The 18,486-nt window shown below is 47.9% G+C and overlaps 6 protein-coding genes across 6 annotated transcripts; 2 read left to right on the forward strand and 4 right to left on the reverse strand.

Annotated features, from left to right (window-relative positions):
• Positions 1-803: 803 nt before the first annotated feature.
• Pdw03_3409 (Prolyl-tRNA synthetase) lies at positions 804-2,839 on the reverse strand (the record flags this gene model as incomplete). Its single annotated transcript, XM_014676732.1, has 5 exons — positions 804-814; positions 883-1,943; positions 1,997-2,057; positions 2,110-2,240; positions 2,310-2,839. The coding sequence occupies 5 exons, from the start codon at positions 2,837-2,839 to the stop codon at positions 804-806; spliced, it is 1,794 nt and encodes a 597-aa protein (XP_014532218.1).
• A 231-nt stretch (positions 2,840-3,070) lies between these two features.
• On the forward strand, positions 3,071-5,065 carry Pdw03_3410 (T-complex protein 1 subunit alpha; the record flags this gene model as incomplete). Its single annotated transcript, XM_014676731.1, has 6 exons — positions 3,071-3,113; positions 3,174-3,221; positions 3,281-3,366; positions 3,421-3,525; positions 3,587-4,621; positions 4,682-5,065. 6 exons carry the CDS (start codon positions 3,071-3,073, stop codon positions 5,063-5,065), a joined length of 1,701 nt encoding a protein of 566 aa, XP_014532217.1.
• Positions 5,066-5,241: 176 nt separating this feature from the next.
• Pdw03_3411 (UPF0653 protein C607.02c) lies at positions 5,242-6,300 on the reverse strand (the record flags this gene model as incomplete). Its single annotated transcript, XM_014676730.2, has 2 exons — positions 5,242-6,196; positions 6,260-6,300. The coding sequence occupies 2 exons, from the start codon at positions 6,298-6,300 to the stop codon at positions 5,242-5,244; spliced, it is 996 nt and encodes a 331-aa protein (XP_014532216.2).
• A 371-nt stretch (positions 6,301-6,671) lies between these two features.
• Positions 6,672-8,902, reverse strand: Pdw03_3412 (WD40/YVTN repeat-like-containing domain; the record flags this gene model as incomplete). The annotated part of the gene is made up of 3 exons (XM_014676729.2): positions 6,672-8,068; positions 8,120-8,233; positions 8,284-8,902. The coding sequence occupies 3 exons, from the start codon at positions 8,900-8,902 to the stop codon at positions 6,672-6,674; spliced, it is 2,130 nt and encodes a 709-aa protein (XP_014532215.2).
• Positions 8,903-9,979: 1,077 nt separating this feature from the next.
• On the reverse strand, positions 9,980-10,435 carry Pdw03_3413 (NAD(P)-binding domain; the record flags this gene model as incomplete). The annotated part of the gene is made up of 1 exon (XM_014676728.2): positions 9,980-10,435. One exon carries the CDS (start codon positions 10,433-10,435, stop codon positions 9,980-9,982), a length of 456 nt encoding a protein of 151 aa, XP_014532214.2.
• A 2,781-nt stretch (positions 10,436-13,216) lies between these two features.
• Positions 13,217-14,634, forward strand: Pdw03_3414 (Sucrose/H+ symporter, plant; the record flags this gene model as incomplete). The annotated part of the gene is made up of 11 exons (XM_066100484.1): positions 13,217-13,306; positions 13,365-13,442; positions 13,492-13,571; positions 13,624-13,705; positions 13,759-13,812; positions 13,865-13,935; positions 13,988-14,147; positions 14,196-14,249; positions 14,303-14,354; positions 14,414-14,521; positions 14,585-14,634. The coding sequence occupies 11 exons, from the start codon at positions 13,217-13,219 to the stop codon at positions 14,632-14,634; spliced, it is 879 nt and encodes a 292-aa protein (XP_065955884.1).
• Between the last annotated feature and the right edge of the window lie 3,852 nt (positions 14,635-18,486).

The raw sequence follows: 18,486 nt of genomic DNA on the forward strand, positions 1-18,486 counted from the left end.
CCATTTAGATCGCCTTTAATATCCCTGTTTTATCTCACCCTTTCTCATTTTGTTTTGTATCTCCGACCCTGCTATCCAACTATTCTCTTCTCTTGTATCAATATCACGCTTGCATTTGGTCGGAGATACTGTAATTATTATCAGCATTGTATATTAAAGCTGCGTGGTGACGGCTCTATCCTGTGTTTATGTATCAATATCATGCTACTCGCTCTTCAGACAGCTGTCTATTTCCTCAAAAAATTAGCACTCTGAAGTTGGTTAGATTACCTCCTAGTTCTATACGTACTTTGATAAATTCACACCATAATATTCACTACATTGATCTCTTTGTTGCTTCTTGGTTATCGTCGGGCATGGAGGCTCCGCGTTTTGCCCTCAGTGATCGGAACTAAGATCCGCTAGGGGGGACATCTAGCGCTATTTGTGTGCTATTTAGGATTAGCTCGATTCTAGTTTACGGGGTTGCGGATATCAAAAACCGCACAGACACGACATGGACAGAGGAAACGAGATCTTAAAAAATAAATACTAATGACATGTCTCATTTTCATTATATCATTGCCACTACGGAGTACCTGCCCTTTCCCCTTAAACTCCACATTGACAAATCAACATATTGAAGGGACGCCTTGGAATCCACAGAAGAAAATGCCGTATAGTCTGATACTTCAACCTTGTTTCACTGTGCACTGGAAAGCAATGCCTTCAGTACTCGCCAGTAATGACCACCAGTGCTTCAGAATGCATGGTGATTTTACCGGCAGCAGATGAAAGACCTGATATGAATGCAACGTAGCAGCTTAATAAGAGCCTATATCGAGTTAGTTAGTGTTTTGTCGGGAGTCATAAGAGGGGAGAAACAGGGAGTTAGAAACTTACGGCCAAACATGCACCATTTCTCAGCAAGACGCTGGCACTTGGGGTTGCAGCAGGGAGTGACACCTTGCTCAAGACCCTCGGGCTGCTCGAAAGGAATGCACAGAGATTTGGCACCCATGCTGGGGGCCTTGGCATCCTCAGCTTCACCGGAGTCTTCCTCAGCCTTACGGGCACTCATGTCCTTGATCTGGTCCTCGCACTCCTCGGTCAAGCAGTGGGGAATGACGCAAATGTTCTTGTTGTTCAGAGCAGGAACAAAGTCATCCCACTTGGTGATCTTGATGCGATGAGCCTTGAACTGCTCATCAGCGCGTTTGTACAGGTCAGACTGGATGGTCTCAAGGAGAGCAGGAACGCCAGTAGCCAGCTCGGAGATTGGGATGCTGCCCTTGCCATCCTTGCCGGGGATATCACGGCGGGCGGTGGTAACAAAGTGGCCGGCAGACTCGCCGGGGCCGAACTCAATGCGCAGAGGCACACCGCGGAGCTCGTACTGGTTGAACTTCCAGCCGGGGGAGTAGCTGCTCTTGTCGCTGTCGGCACGGACACCGGCAGCGACGAGGACGGCGACGAGACCGTCGACCTCAGCATTAAGCTTCTCGCGCTCCTCTTCGGTGGTCTTGGCAGTGAGACCGACTGGGACAATAATAACCTGGACCTCAGCCACACGAGGAGGCAGGACCAGACCCTTGTTGTCACTGTGAATCATGACCATGACACCTAGTGAGCGGGTGGACAAACCCCAGGAGTTCTGCCAGACGTGCAGAGGGGGCTTCTTCTCATCGATTGTAGCGGTGGGATCCTCAACAGTGATGCCGAACATCTTGCTAAAGTTCTGGCCCAATCCGTGAGATGTACCGCCCTGAATACCACGGCCAGTGGCGGGAATGTAGCCTTCGACAGTGGTGGTGTAATTACCGCCAGCGAACTTCTCCTTCTCGGTCTTCTGGCCCTTGACGACAGGCACGGCAAGAAGTTCCTTGTAAATCTTGGCGTAGTAGTCAAGGATGCTCAGAACTTCCTCGCGGGCGGCACCTTCAGTCAGGTGAGCGGTGTGACCTCTGCACATTGTTAGCATGTCAGTTTTAAACCGAAAATAGGGTCGTAAACATACTCTTGCCAAAGGAACTCTCGTGACCGGAGGAGTGGTTGGGGGTGCTTGAACTCCCATCTCACTGTTGATGTTAGTAACATTTCAAGAGCATGGAGACAGAACGGAGGCCGCACCGACAGAGTTCCACTGGTTGAGACGAAGAGGGAGATCACGGTGACTGCGAATCCACTTGGCATAGTAGGGGTACATGACAGTCTCAGAAGTAGGGCGAATGGCAATCTTCTTCTCGAGGGGGGTCGAACCACTATAAGTATCTGTTAGTGCAGTTCAGCGGTAGTATGCGAAGGTATTACAAGGTTGGGGGACGGCGTACGCATGCGTGACCCAGGCGACTTCAGCGGCAAAGCCCTCGATGTGGTCCTTCTCCCGCTGCAGGACATCCTCGGACACGAACAGAGGGAAAGAGCAGTTCTTGACACCCATTCCCTTAATGGCTTTGTTGAAGTATTCCTGGATCTGCTCCCAGATGAAGAACAACGCAGGTTTGAGAATAAAGCAACCGGAGACATCATAGTAGTCCAGCAAATCACCCTTGGTGAGAACCTGCTGGTACCAGCCGGAGAAGTCCTCCTCTTTCAAGACATCAATGCCAATCAAAGCAGCACCATCAACCTTCTTCTTAGAAGATTTCTTGGCCTCTTGCTTGCCAATGCCCTTCTCTCCCTTGTTCGAGGCCTTCTTATCGGCCTTATCCGCCTTCAGTTTCGCGAGCTTCGCGGCTTTTTTGGCGGCGTTTTTTGACTCACCCGCCTCGCCATCAGCGGGGGCTTGAGTGCGGTCAGGCAGGGTCTGGGGGGCAGTGCCCTCGAAGGCGGGGGTATCGCTGGGGTTCTGGCTAGCCATATTGAACAAGCAAGTGTCTGACTAGACAATGAAAGGGAAACCCAAGACGGAAAAAGGATTGGAAGCAAGCGAAATCGGAGTATGACTCCCTCCGTAAAGTGGGATGCGATATCGAAAATTACTAGCACACCGCCCCGGCAGAACTTTTAGTGCCCACAGCACCCCCCCCCCGAAGCCAGACAGCTCTGCCATCGCACTCGAACAGCTCATATTACATCGTCTGTTTTAAATATGGCAGGCATTTTTGAGGCGCCGCGGAATGCGGATACGCTCTGTAGGTTTTAATCTGATTGATTATCGTTTCCGTTGCAATAAACTGACCAGTCTCGCACAGTCTTGGGTGGGCAGAAAATCACCGGTGCTGATGTCCGTGAGCAAAATGGTATGTTGAATTCATGATCTATTTGTCTTCGTTAGGGTTTGGTAGCTGATTCCTTGCAGTTCTGGCAACACAGGCGATCGCCAATGTCATCAAATCCTCCTTCGGCCCGTCTGGTTTGGACAAAATGATGGTGGACGACATAGGGGTACGGAAACGATAAACTCCGCAGAGTTTGGTTGCAGCTTCTAATATCTGACAGGATGTGACTGTGACGAACGATGGCGCTACCATTCTGTCTCTCCTCGACATTGAGCACCCTGCGGGCAAGATCCTCGTTGATCTGGCTCAACAACAGGACAAGGAGGTACACGGCTCTACAACACATAAATTACAGTCACACACGCTGATAAAACGAATTAAAATAGGTCGGAGACGGTACCACCTCAGTTGTTCTGATCGCCGCTGAGCTTCTCCGGAGAGGTAATGAGTTGATGAAGAACCGCATACACCCTACCACGATCATCAACGGATACCGACTTGCTCTGCGCGAAGCCGTCAAGTATATGAATGAAAATGTTACAACTAAGGTGGATAATATCGGAAAGGAAAGCTTGGTCAACATTGCGAAGACTTCCATGTCCAGCAAGATCATCGGTTCCGATTCCGATTTCTTTGCGAACATGTGTGTAGACGCAATGCTGCAGGTGAAGTCTGTGAACCAGAGAGGCGAGGTCAAATACCCAGTCAAGGCCGTGAACCTTCTTAAGGCCCACGGAAAGAGTGGCAACGAGTCCGTACTCGTGGACGGCTACGCGTTGAACTGCACTGTTGCTTCCCAGGCCATGACAACCCACGTTGCGGATGCGAAGATCGCCATTCTCGACATGAACCTGCAGAAGGAGCGGATGAAGCTTGGTGTTCAGATTACAGTGGAAGACCCCGATCAATTGGAGAAAATCCGTCAACGGGAGTCCGGCATTGTTATGGAGCGTGTTGATATGATCCTGAAGTCTGGAGCCAATGTCGTCCTCACGACTAAGGGTATCGACGATATGGTTCTCAAGCTCTTCGTTGAGAAGGGAGCCATGGCTGTCCGTCGTTGCAAGAAGGAGGACCTGCGCCGCATTGCTAGGGCCACCGGTGCTACCATGGTCAGCACTCTCTCTGATCTCAATGGAGATGAGAAGTTCGATGCATCAAACCTTGGACACGCAGAGTCGGTTTCGCAAGAACGTATCTCGGACGACGAATGTATCCTGATCAGGGGTACCAAGATCCACACTGCGGCTTCCATTATTCTCCGTGGTGCCAACGAGTACAGCTTGGACGAGATGGAGCGCTCTGTTCACGACACTCTCTGTGCCATCAAGCGCACTTTGGAGAGCGGAAGTATTGTTCCTGGTGGTGGTGCCGTGGAAACCGCACTTCACATCTACCTCGAAGAATTTGCAGTCACAGTTGTAAGTAGCATTGTTCGCTCTTCTTTTCTTTTATATCGGTGTCTAACATTTTCATTACAGGGTTCCCGTGAGCAACTGGCCATTGGCGAGTTCGCACAGTCTCTTCTTGTCATCCCCAAGACTCTGGCAGTCAACGCAGCTAAGGATTCATCTGAGCTCGTTGCTCAGCTTCGTGTCCGCCACGCCCTGTCACAGCGTGTGCAGGACGGGGATGCTAACGAGGAGGAGAAGGCGATTGCCAAGAAGAAGACTTACCGCAACTACGGTTTGGATCTGACAAAGGGACGGGTTCACGACACTCTGAAGGCCGGTGTCCTGGAGCCCAGCATGAGCAAGATCAAGCAGCTCAAGAGTGCTGTGGAGGCTTGCATATCCATCATGCGCATTGACACGATCATCAAGCTGGACCCCGAACAGCCGCAGGATGATGGCCACGGCCACTAAGCCTGATCTCATTTTGACTACCCCAAACCCCAAAAAAGGCAGTAATATGATGTGACATAGATGATCAGCAGTAGTAAATTCTCATTTCTGCTGCAACTGCATATGAACCAATTAATTTCAAAGTAGATACATGAAATCCGTAGCCCTGAACATCCATTCTACTAGATCTACATCTCTCACTGCCGCTTGGCGGCCATCAGCTTCCGGTATTCCTCGACGATATTCCTCCGCTCACCAGCCAACTCCTCACGACGTCTCAAACTTCCAACCGCAGCAGGCACATTGGCAACATCAACCTTAGCCCCACCACGCACCTTAAAGATCTCCCGGGGTTTAACCAACTGAGGCGGCGCCTTCGCAACCTCAAACGGATTCTTCTTCCGCTCCTCATCGCGCTTCTTCAGCTTGGCCCAAGGGTCGGGATCATCATCTCCACTATCATCGGCATTCGTCCCCTTCTTCTTGTTTTTCTTTGAAGCGGCCTTCTTCTTCCCGCCGGCAGCCTCAATCTCCCACTCCTTCCACTGCCGCAACTCAGCCTCCATATCATCCTCCCGCTCTTCCCGCTCCTCCTGCTCTCTCTCCCGGATCCTAGCGTCCTCCTCACGCCACCCCTTCTGCAGTCGCAGCAGATGCTTCTCATGCTTCGTCCGCTTGTGCTGCTCCTTGTTCTTAGCATCGCCAGTCTTAACCGACTTGGTCATCTGCGACAATGGCATTTCGCGGTCAACACGTGCTACAAATTCGGCTAGCCTCTCGCCAGGCATGATCTTGGGCATTTCAGTCTTCTCCATGGCAGCGGGTTTGGGGTTTTGCGTTTCCGCGGGCTTCTTCGATGACGTCGTTGCGTCTTCTGTGGCATTGCGCTTGCGCTTGTTCGGGCGCTCGCCCGTCTCTAGTCCTGATGGTGCCCGTCGCCCTGTCTGCTGGTATTGCATCAGGCGGCGGAATGCTCTCGGGGTGTCGTCTTCGGTGACATTCTTGAGGCGGTGGGTGGGTGCTTTGTTGGCGCTTTGGTTTTGGTCTTTGCCTTGGTTCTTGAGCTTTTTGCCATTCTTGCCTAGCTTGGGCTTGACTAGATCACGGACTGGAAGTGCTTTTGCGATCTCTGAGGGTGGGAGATCGAAGTGGCTGACACGAAGGAAGTCGTTAGTTTTGGGCATTGAAAAGATATATTGTATTTCCAGTGCTCACGCTTTGTCGGCTTCGCCGCGTCTCTTGTGTTTGTGAGGCATTTTTGGGTGGTTTTGCAGTGGAAGATTGGAGGATTGGCGTTGTTGGCGGAACTTTTTTCATTGAGGTTGGCCTTATCTTATCGCTTCACATGGGCGACCTCGGGCAAGTCTACTTCAAATTCGCTTTTGAAAGTATCAGTTTAATAGCCCATTCTAGAGGAAATCTATTACAGCATTGGACTCGATGAATGAGGGATATTTTTGATTCAGTCAGATAGTACAAATAGGCCCGAAAAAAAGGGTATGCTACGCCAGTTAATATGCCCTTCCTAAACGCCAGTAAGATGCCCACAGGCAAAAAAAGAATAGAAACATTCAGACACCTCGGAAAATGAAAAACAATTAAAAAAAACACAGCAGACGCCAGGGAATCATTCGTCTTCGTCATCAATTGAGTCTTTCATATCAGCCCAGCCACACATCCAGCGTTTGCCCTCAGCTTCACCACCGTTTCGAAGCTCGCGAGCCTCAGATCCCTCACGCCAGCACCGAGCGGAGTAGTCATCACTTACAGTAACAAGTTCGCCAGATGGGGTCCAGGACAGACCAGTGACCTCTTTCTGATGACCTTCAATAAGAGGAGTGCCTGATTGGTGGATTGGGATGGTATCCTCGAGACGCCCAGACAGGCCGATTCCAGAGTTGGTGCGACGAAGTGCTGAGCGGGTAGGGAAGAGGGAAGTTCTGCTAGGCAGAGATTCGGCTGGTTTTATAACGGGAGAAGTGAGGTACCTTTCATCGGTAGGGAAAAGAATGGGGCAGTGATCGCTGCTCCCAGTAGCCAGCATCTCTGGATGATCGTGGTTTGCTTTGCGCACGGCTAACTTTACATAGAATGAGGAAATTTGGAGGCGAGGGTGGCGGAATCCATAGAGAGGCCCAAGACCGTCCTTGTCGGAGCCTCCAGTCCTTCGAGAACGGTTGTTATTGAGTGAAAGTTCAGGCGCATGCCCAAGAATTAAGTGAGATGTCGAATATGCGTAAATGGTGTTGTCTCGGCAAAGTGTGTACAATCGAGAGCCATCTCCTCCAAATGCCATAGAAGTCAGGCCAAAGCGTCGATACTTCACATGGCTTTCTGGCTCTTGTGTTGTAGATAGAGGGATGACGGGTCGACCACGACGATTGTTATGTGCTGTTCGCAAGTCCCAAAGTCTGACACTTGCACTAGCCTCAGAAGCCGTAACAAAAAGATTTTCGCGGCCAGGCGAGAGAAAAGCGAGGGAAGTGACGGTAATATCGGTCCGACCAATTGGTAGCGTATCGTTTTTATCCATGGTGGGTTTATGAGAGGTTGTATATGCATGGGCGCCTTCAATGGTATTCAGAACGTGTGGGTATAACATCTTTCGAGGTGCAGTGGTCGCGGCGTTTTCGGTTTCAGATTCCAGGGAGCATTGGACTTGCAACGCAGGCCGTTCAAATCCTTTGCAGCGGAGATCCCAAATATTGACATTTCCATCCCGACTGCACGTAGCAAGAACCTTGTTGTTTGACGCCGGTTGGAATTGGACGCGCTTAACGGAGGATGAGTGATTTGATAGGCAGTGGATGGGTCGTTGTGTTGTCATATCAATGATAAGAGACGTTTGGTCGCCAGATGCCGTAGCCAGTAGCATGTCGTCCGATGAGAACTCGAGGTCCATGATCGAATTCATGTGTGGACGGAAACCAAGGTATGCGTTGCAGAACCCGGCATCCTCATCCATCGATGAATCCAAGAGCCGAATTCCACCCTCTTCATCGCCCACTGCAACTAGAGAATTTGCTTCCCATTTGTTAGCAAGTATGGGGAGCGGTTAATTACAACATGACTTACTGTTGCATGAGGCATTACAGAATGGGAGGGCCACTGAACCCTCCGATGCGTAGCTACTACACATGTGACGATCTTGGGATAAGGAATAGAAGTTTGAAGTAAGATCTTGCCAGCCTAGAGAGGAGATTAGAGGTATACGACTAAACCATGGGATGAATACTAACCAACGCCAGAGTTAGATCGTAGGGTCACTTTATTTGCCCGAGCCCCCCCCACAGTTCGCATAAACAAAGCACCAGGTGATTGCAATGCCTGGGAGCGGCGCACAGGGGCCACGGGTATTTTTCGCTTGGGTGGACTCGGCGGGGCTAATGCACCAGGACGGATGTCGATGTTTGGACTTTTAAGATCTTGTTCCACATCCTGCATCGGAGATCGGACACGAACTCTCTTCAGAGGCGAGGATTGCGGGGAAACGACTGAGGAGAATGAATTTTTTCTTTTTCTGCTCGGAGTACGAATAAAGTCTTCTGGTAAGCCATCGTAAGGGCTTCTGGTACTGCCAGCCTTGGAAGTTCTCGAAAAGGCTGGTCCCAGACGATTTACCGCAGGCGATGTTAATGCCCGTAATGCCTGGCGGCTGGTTGAGGGTGTGATAGAAATATCCCCAGTTGGTAGTAAAGAACGCGGGGTAAAGAATCGACGGAATGACCGAGGCGTTACAGTGGGTGGCTTTCTGGTTCTGCGAGTATCGGAAGCAGTAGACGGCGGGGATGAGGGAGGCTCTGGAGGAGGAAAAAGAGGCTCCGACCTGGGTACCTCCGGGAGATTGGAGATGTCCATTGTGCGTTTAACAAAAAAGCAGAAAGGAAAAAAAAAGAGCTATGGATGCATGGGTGGAGGTCTGGACGGGCTGTCTAAAGAGGATCGGAGATGAATCGGGGAAGTAGGATCTTTTTTCGTGTCGCGACGTGACGCGATCGTGTCAAGGCAAGGCATTTTACCCACCTCTCCCTCCACTTTCAATGTCGTCTGGGACTCCTTCAATACAAACTATTCCTCCCTCAACGGCTACCTAGCGCCTAAATTGGCTTGGAATAATTCCTTGGCTCAAATCTTTTGGGATTTTTATCTCAAAACGTATCTGGACAATCTTGATGTCAACACCATTCAACTACATTATATGCTAAATTACCTATTCATGGAACATAAAGAACATCAGACATTTCACCTGGCTTACAAATTGAAATGGCCTATAGTGCTCTTAAGCAAGCAGCCCAACAATTTTCATTTAGTGTACATAGGGTACTCCCAGACAGGCTTCTAACTTGCCCAAATCCGGCCCCGAGGTAAAAATAGCAGATTATGTAATGCGGTGGTTTTGGGTCGAGACGAGGGTCACCTTTCACCTATCAAAAGTGTAGATGGTGTCGAAGAGGAGAAGAAGCTTCTTGTAACACAGAATAAGAGTCTGGGAAGGATGACTGTTTCTCGAGGCAAGGGCATACAATATACACCTTATATGCACTATTCCTCAGTGTGGGATGGAACTTCGATGAGAGCAGACGTAGCTTGTTCCACGAACGTTCTCCCTTTCTTAGAGAATTCCTTAATGCTAGGCTCTTATTTGTTTGACTCCGATTGGGACCGGGAGGACTAATCTTCAGGGCTTGTGATAGTCTTACAAGAGGAGGTGAAAAAAATACATAGATGATAAAGTTGACGTGACGCCGTATTGACCAAAGATCCCTAGCGGAAGATTCCAAGCCTTGACCTTGTCCAAATTCACAAATGATTCTAGCTCGTAGGCCATGAATTGACCAGCAATGAAGGGATTGGTGGCCTTCTGTTCGCCGATTTCCTCGTCTGACATTTAGACAATGCTCATCTCCCTTCCAGTGTCTCGGGATAAAGAGTGGATTACGGTGTCGACCCCCAAAACTCCGAATCGACCTCAATGTCTTGGTGATTGAACTTGACAGGATCGAAGACTGCTGCTGCTGCAAACTGGACGATGTGGTTGTGAGCAACAATGGGCAACAAAGTTTCCGGAGCGAAAGCAGTGGCTAATGCACCGGTTTCCGTGAAGCCCTGGTACATCATTGTCTTTGGGAACAAGAAGTTGTTCAGGAAGCTCCCCGGGCGCAAAATTGTCCAGCTTTTGAATCCCGCTTTGCCAAATATATCTTCAATAGCCGATTTGTCGAGCATCTTGGTGCTTATGATGCTGGTCGGATCCCATGATTTGAGGTGTCGGGGATCATTGGCAGACAAGGCACTAGCGTAAAATACTAATTTGATGCCAGCTTCCTTGGCAGTTTTGAGAAGTCGGCACGTTTGTTCGAAACTTGTGTTAAAATCTGTCAACGCTGGCATCAAGTCTAGGAAAAGGGTTGTGCAATTGGCCACGGGCCTTCTGAGGGGATCAGTGTTGTCAAGATTGCCTTTCGTGATGATTACACCAAGTGATTTGAGATAATGAGCAGCAGCCGAGTCAGGGGTGCACGTAATGGCATGTATTTTGACATCAGTTTTGAGCAGATGGTCGACCAATGCGCCGCCCTGAGTACCGGTGGCGCCGCAGACGAATATGGGCGGAGAAGACGTTTGAAATTCGAAGAGTATGGTGAGGCCTTTAGCTTGCAAGTTCTACATTGAATTTGTGCTACATTATGTACCACACTATGTCCACGTTGACAGTTGACACTTTTATGCATATAGAACTCCACTCGGTTCGCCACTGTATCCAGGAGCGACTTTTGATTGGTGAACCAAAGCCTCACTGACGGAGTTCCGCCCCAGACCCACTAACAGGCCTGGAACATCTCTCTTCCTCCACCTTTCCTTCGAGAAGCAGAAGTCTCTAAGAGGTGAAGATGCTTCTCACTGAAGCTCAAAGCACAGCTTCGCGGTGGAAGTCTCGTAAGGCGTGCAAATCAGCCAAATAGCGATGCGACCTATCATTTCCAGTCTATTCAAGATGCATCCACAAAAGCATACCATGCTTTTACCCAGGAAGGCTACAACCCGAGCTGAAATTATTGCCGATATCCCGTCGTCTGCGAATAGTGACGAGATGATTAATACCAATTCCACTCAATACAATTGTGACTCTTAACTGTGATTACCCTGGTCAATATGGGCTCATTTCATTCTATTATGATCGACTCGCCCATCCGTCATGTCATTACAACTTCCACAGAAGCTCGTGCGAATATCTTCGAGGGGCTTTCCTCGTCGCAAAAGCTTGACTCCGCCATGACAAGAACGAGCTTCCCGAAGCAGCTCGCGGATGTATTAGCCAATCGACTATAATTCGCGGTGGGTATATTCCAGAATACCCCCAAAATGGGTAGTCACCAGGAACCAAACTCGATAGTGTCATCGTCAGCTTTTTTAAAAGTGGTATGCCAAAGGACATGTAAGGTTAGTTCACCGATGGTACTTTTTCATCCTCTGCAAGCCGTTGTGTGGTCACAATGCCGAGGTTTCCTCTACACAGGGCAATATTCACATGTATCAGGTCATCAAAGTTGGGAAATCTCATTAAGCCCCCTCGAGTGCTTTGGTATAATTTTGTATGTCTGGATGTCGAGGGGAGATCATTCGAAGAGATTGACTAGTTGTTCTGGAAGATACGAAATTCGCTGGATTGTAAGGCAGATATCATAGGATACCTAAAAAGCTAAAAGGTTGCTTAAGTCGACTAAACTGAGCATGTTGAAGTTCTGTAAGTGTTGCGTTTAGAAATGTGCTATAATTCCTAACATGTAGTTTGGTTGCTATGTTACGCCAATGATATATGTTTCTACCGATCATTCTTGTGTCTTCCTAAGATTTCTCGCAATTTTCTTAACATCCTGAAAGTTCTTTCAAATCTACTCCAAGATGATATTCTCACAAGATCAAAGTTGTCGTCACTCTTCTAGCAACTTGTTGCTTTCATACCATCATACTAAATCGCAGAAACCTTGGTTCGATGTGCAAGTCTTGGTCTCTTAGGCCTTAATCTCGCCATAGCTCTTACAGCGTTGTCCCAACGATCCTGTTCTAGGCTAAAGCCGAGTGTGTCCCTCATCAAATTCTCGGAATCACTCCTAGGAGGTTAGTCTTTGCCAACTTCGATTTTCCCGATTAGTTGAACTTTCGCAACCGTACATGCTAGCGAGCAATTCCGAACTTTTCCAATCTCATTCTTTCCATAATTCGGGCACTTGCAAGGTTTGTCATGCTAGCTAAAAAGTGGACTCGGCGTAATGCGATGCCGCCCTTGGTAGGTGATTTTTATTTGTAGTCTAGAGAGCAAGTCCCACTAATTTCCCTGGACAAATGCGTTAAAGATGTGCGGACAAAGCTCACTACACACCGGCTAGCTCACTTACTACGTCTTCGGCAGATAGCGGATGGGTCTTACTTTTGATAGTGAAAGCAAATGATTGTAGGTTGGAGAATTCCATGATGTGACTTGTAAATTACTACAAAACCATGGCTTTATAAGACGCCGAAGAATTTGTAGGGATCGAGCATATTCAGATGACCCTTAAGAGGTATCATCTTTTTTTGGCGATCGGGTGCGGGATTTTTAATGTTTGCAATTTAATTTGTAGGTATCTTAGTAGTAAACCAGGCATAAGGCGCATGAACAGTCCTATGGCGTAATATGAGTGTAAGACTGCTGCTCTAATGAAGTGACGCTAGGCTATCTTCCACGACCTCACCATCGTGACTATTATGGTGCCATGCACCTCCTCAGCCGATGTCAACCGCTACGCACTTTTGGAATCTTTAGATAGATGAATGGAATGGACAAAAAGAAACGAGGCGAATGTAGGCTACTGCTCTATCTTCGAAATTGCTTACAATCTATTTAAAACGATCTTGAGGTTAATGCGTACAAGCGCTAAGTCTTAATCAAGACAAGCATCAGAAACGCCTTTAGGTATTTGGATGATGCCATTCCGCCCCCATATCAATGTCTACAAGAATGCTCAATAGATTGCAGAGCGAAAAGGAAGTCTTCCTAGCAATAGTGCAGAAGTACACCGATAAAATCGTTTCACATTTCTCTTAAAGGGAACCTTCATCCCTTGGCGTCACAGGCATAATTCCGCTTTCTCAATGTGCCTTTCATAGCAGACCTTATAGAAAGACCAAGACATGAGTACTCAAAAAGTCGCTAACACGAAGAACGCTACTAGCACCATTACTCCATTCGCAGAAATTGACCCCAAAGAAGAGAGGTCTTTGGTATTTCTATCACCCTTTTCCTATTCGTACAACTGTAATTCTGATTTGTTTAACACAGGTATGGCGCTTGGATATATTCTTCTTGACGATTGGCTTTCTGGGCTATACATTTAAATACTTAGATCAAACCAACATTGTAAGTTTCTTTGCAGCCCCGAGAAACATCCTTTCTGATGGCCCATCAGAGCAATGCCTATGTTTCTGGAATGGAAACTGATTTGGAACTTTATGGAAATGAGCTGAATTACTTTACCACTTTCTTCAAGTAAGTCGTCAGTGCTCTATTTATGGGACACTCTTCTTGACAGTAACAACAGCATTGGCTACATGATCATGCTTTATCCCTCATGCATCATTATTTCTCACATTGGACCTTCAATTTGGCTACCCACCTGCGAGGTAAGATTAAAATCAGTTTATGCTATTCAAAAAACGCTGAACGAAGTTTTCAGGTCATGTGGGGTATATTGACTTGCTGCTTATCCACGGTCACCAAAGCAAAACAGGTAGTGAAAACAGATCCATTCATTCCATCTCAATTGACGGTATCTCCTTTAGGTCTATGGCCTTCGCTTCCTTATCGGCTTTTTTGAAGGCGCAACTTGGCCAGGCTATTTTACCATTATCAGGTCAATTCTCCACAATGCTCTAAGAAGCACGCATGCTAACTCTGCGCTGTAGCCAATGGTATTTGCCTCATGAAATGGCTCTCCGAATGAGTCTTTACAACATTGCACAACCTGTTGGGGCTATGTTATCTGGCGCGATGCAAGGCGCACTTTCAACGAACCTGGAAGGTGCCCTTGGTCGAACCGGCTGGCGATGGGCATTTATCATCGATGTAAGCATAAAATTAGCGAGTTTCGATAGAATGGTACTAATTCTACAGGGGGTTTGCACTATCTTCATCGCCTTACTGGCCTTCACGCTTTTACCGGGCTTTGTACGAACCGACTTCTTGTCATCCCCTGTTTTGGACTGACAGGATATATCTAGCCGGACCGCCCAAACCCTCTTGCCAAATTTTATCTCAGGCCTCGCGATATCGGTATGGAAATACACTCTGAGATTTGCATTCAGCAAGGGTTTGCTAATATTCCATTGAAGCTGTCGCTGAAGCGCGAACTCGCAGGATAGGCCGTGATCCACAGATTGGAATTAACATCAAAACTTTCCTGCGCTGCTTCAAGTTTTGGCATATCTGGTTGTTTTCACGTGAGTCAATTCAGGATCTCGTTTGAAGGAGAGTCGGATGATCTAACCACGTTTTTTTCATAGTTGCTTGGTCTATCGGAACCAACACCACGCCTTCAAATTATTTTAACTGAAAGAGATTGTAGAACACTTGAAATGGTATGAAAAAATACTCTGAATTTCTTCTAAATAATGACAAGGTCCGCGCCTTTTAAGCAATCTGTGCGGACAATGCTGACTAAACATCACATATAGTTTATCTGTCTCGGCATGACGCCATTGAGGCATTTGTTCATGTCTCAGGGTGGCACCACACATCTCGACACACCCCCCAGTTTTTGAAGCTATTCAGAGCTTCAAGAACTGCTTCTTCCATCACTTTCTGGGATGATTCTGTCGCGAATTTCACGCATACCAAGCAGCTCCCGAAACACGTGTTGCTTCTGCTTTGGTAGCACCTTGGTGAGCCCATCTGCTGGCATAGCTGCAGTGGGAACCCAGTCCACATTGACTCGGCCTTCACTAACTTCTTGTTTCATCCAGCATCGGTTAATGTCCACATGTCGAAGCTTCGTATGCATTGCTGCCCCCTCCTTTGTCAATAGATCGACGGTTTGCTGGTTGTCGCACATGATGGAGAGTGGGTGATCTGGTTCGAATCCTAATGAATGGAGGACTCGGCGCCACCATTGGATGGTTTTTCCTGCTTCTGCGAGGGCAAGAAGTTCTGCTTCTGTGGTCGATGTCGTAACAGTCTGTTGTTTAGACGCTTTCCAGTCAATGGGGCCCCCGTACAGCTTACAAAGGTAACCTTCCGAGCTCTTCCGGTCTCGGTTGTCACCAAAAGAAGCATCACTTGCGAATTCAATTGACTTCGCAGCAAGGGATAGGCCAGGATTGTTTTCGGACTGTGTTGGATAAGCATCACGTGGTCGAGTACCGTACTCAATAGCCCAATACCTGGTCTCATAGAGGTACTGGATGATCCGATCGATAGCATCCATATGCTTGGGGCCGGGATTCGTCAGGAATTCTGCCACTTTGGATGTTGCTTTTGCGGCATCTGGTCTTGAAATGGTAGTGGCATACTGAGCAGATCCAACTTTGGCTTGGTATCCATGTATCTGGCTCGGTGTAGCCACTCCATCATATGGGACAAGAGGTTCAACTCCTAGTGGGGAGCCAACCTTTCTTGTGGTGACGAGGTTGTACTTGTTCGTCATGCTCTCAATGTAGCTATCTTGGCAGAGCCATAGCTTCTTCTGATCTCTGTCTCTGAGAATGCGGATATTCAGAAACCAGGTGGCATCCAATTCTCGCATTTCCCATTCCTTCTTTAGATCTTGATCCAACTTCGTAGCTTGCTTGGCGAAGTTGGGATGGTTAACAATGATGATGTCGTCAACATAAAAGAAGACAATGATGCCATTTGTTGTAAAAATGCAGGGGTCTTCTGGTACTGGGGTAAGCCTTAGGTTGACTAGTACCCGTGTTGCTTCCTGTTGCCATAGTCTTGGGGACATCCGAAGACCATACAGTGCTCGGTGAAGCATCCAGCAGTGCCCTTCCCGTTCGAATCCTGGGGGGCACTTGGTGTAGGTTTCACTTTGTAGGGACGAGTTTAAGAATGCCGTCACCACATCTCGCTGTCTCATGTCGAGGTCGAAGGCAGCGACCAGTGCAAATACAGCTCTCGCAGTTTTAACTGCTAGTGTGGCAGCTCTCTTTTCGTCGGTAGACAACCATTGTAAGTCACCTCGAACACAGATTCGTGCTTTGAACTTCTCGAGCACACCATTGGCGTCAAATTTATATGTGAACACCCACTTCAAGGGTAGGACCTGTGTGTTTTTTCGGTTCGGTGTCTGAACTTCTGTGTATGTCTCTTTTTTTTTCAATGTCTGTACCTCGAAGCTTGCTGCTGCCATGAATTCCTTGGCAAATCGATGGTTCTTCATTTGGATCCAGTTCTCAGGTGGTGGTGGAAGATCCTCTCTGTGTGGTTTCGTTTTAAACCTTTGATTCATGCTTGTTGTGAATGCATAAAGTAGGCTTGGTGGCTCTTCTTGAGCAAGTGAGAGGTATGTTGCATAGTCTGGATCGATCCTCGGCTTCCTGCTTCTTGTGCCAGTGACGATATTCGATGTTTCAATGCTCGCTGAGATGTCTCTCGGTGCTCGTTGTTGAGATGACAACTCTGGTGTTGGTGAGTATATCATCTCTCTCTGGAGTTGTCTCTCGATCTCCTCTTCTTCATCGACTGTCTCCACTCCCCCAGATCCGGTTGATTGTGGAACAGAGATCGGATCTGGCACTGATGCTGGGATTTGGGTTGACAAAATTGGAGAGGTTGAAACTATTGGTGATGATGGCGGTGATGGTTGTAGTGGTGAGAGATGTGGTGAGGCATCTCTTGGTGTATCCTCACTTCTTGTTTGCTCCCTTGGTCTCATAGTGGACTGCGGGGTCAATGGGAGATCGGATGCTGCTTTTGAACTTGCTAGCACTGGGGTTCTTTCTCTCTCCACCACCTCTGTGTCTTCTCCTTGATTGGTATGCTCGGTTTCATCATGAAGAGCTATCCTTGCTATTGACTTTGGCATCCTCGATTGGATGCTCATTTCAACTTGTGCTTCTTCCATGGTAAGCACGGTTGGCTGCACGCCTAGTCCCTGTGACATGGTACTAATAGCGTCTTCTGAGTCAGGTAGTGGCCTCGATTTTGAATACCGTCTTGTTTCGTCAAACACAGCATCTCTGACAATTTCAACCTTTCCAATACCGGTTTTTCCTTTGTGTGGAAACCAGATCTTGTATAGATTTTTCGAGACATACCCGACAAGATATCCTATCTCCGCTCTTGGCGCCATTTTTTCTGACTGCACTCGCTTTAGGATTCTCGAGTACACCAAGCAGCCATATAACCTCACATTCGAGAGGTTAATCACTTGATCCTTAACACCATCTGGTGCGGCATGCTTTAGCAATTCATTCCATGGAATCATCCACTTGTTGTTCATTTTTGTGGGTACTCTGTTCAGTATATACGCTGCTGCGTACACTGCTTCAGGCCAAAGGTGTCGGGGAAGATCGGTGTCATTGATGAGGGCTCTTGCAGTTCGTACAACCACTCCCCCAGATCTTTCGGCGGGACCATTCATCTCTGGTAGGCCTGGTGGTGAGTGTTCAATGGTACACCCTTCGGCCTCTATCATGGATTCCACTTCGTTGCCAGCACTTCTTTCATTGTCATAGTGAAAGACCCTGATTTCAATCTTTAACCAGTTTTTCACTAGTGCTATGAATTTTCTGACGGCCATTTGACACTCGTTCTTCTTTGTGTGTGTGAACACAAAGTGGCATCTAATACCATCAAGATAGAAGTGCGTTAACCAAATATGACCATTGTGTGCTGTTTGGTTTTGTACCAAGTCGAAGTGTACCCTTCCGAACACACCATATGCTTGGCCTATCTTCCTGCGAGAGATCTGCTTTGGCGCATCTGCCAATTGACAAGCTTCACATACCTGCTTCTTCTTGCCAGGGTTGCTTTCAATGGTGATGCCCTCAGTCATCTCTGCAAGCTTTTCGATACGCTCGGTCCCAACGTGACCAAGGCGTCTATGCCAGGTATGAATAGATCCTTCGGATCTTGGTTCTTGAGCTGATTTCTTCGTGGCGAGGATCAAGTTTTCAGGTGACAACTTAGGGTATTGAAAACCCTTTGGCTGTGTTAGCCAAGTCAACTTCTGGTCCTGGTACACTTGGTATACCTGTCTCCCTTCAGTGGTTTCAATGCAGTTGCTCCTGAAATTAACGAGCAAGCTGGCTTTCATCATCAATCCATGGGATATCAGATTACTGTGGAAGTTCGGAGAGTATCTTGTGTTATACAACTCCATCCTCACTGGGTTCTTTGTGACCGGGCTAACACCATAGATGACTATAGTGCCGATTCCTTTGACACTTGTTTCTGTGTCACCTAC

The sequence above is a fragment of the Penicillium digitatum genome, chromosome 1 (genome assembly GCF_016767815.1).
Source record: "Penicillium digitatum chromosome 1, complete sequence".
Lineage (NCBI taxonomy): Eukaryota > Fungi > Ascomycota > Eurotiomycetes > Eurotiales > Aspergillaceae > Penicillium > Penicillium digitatum.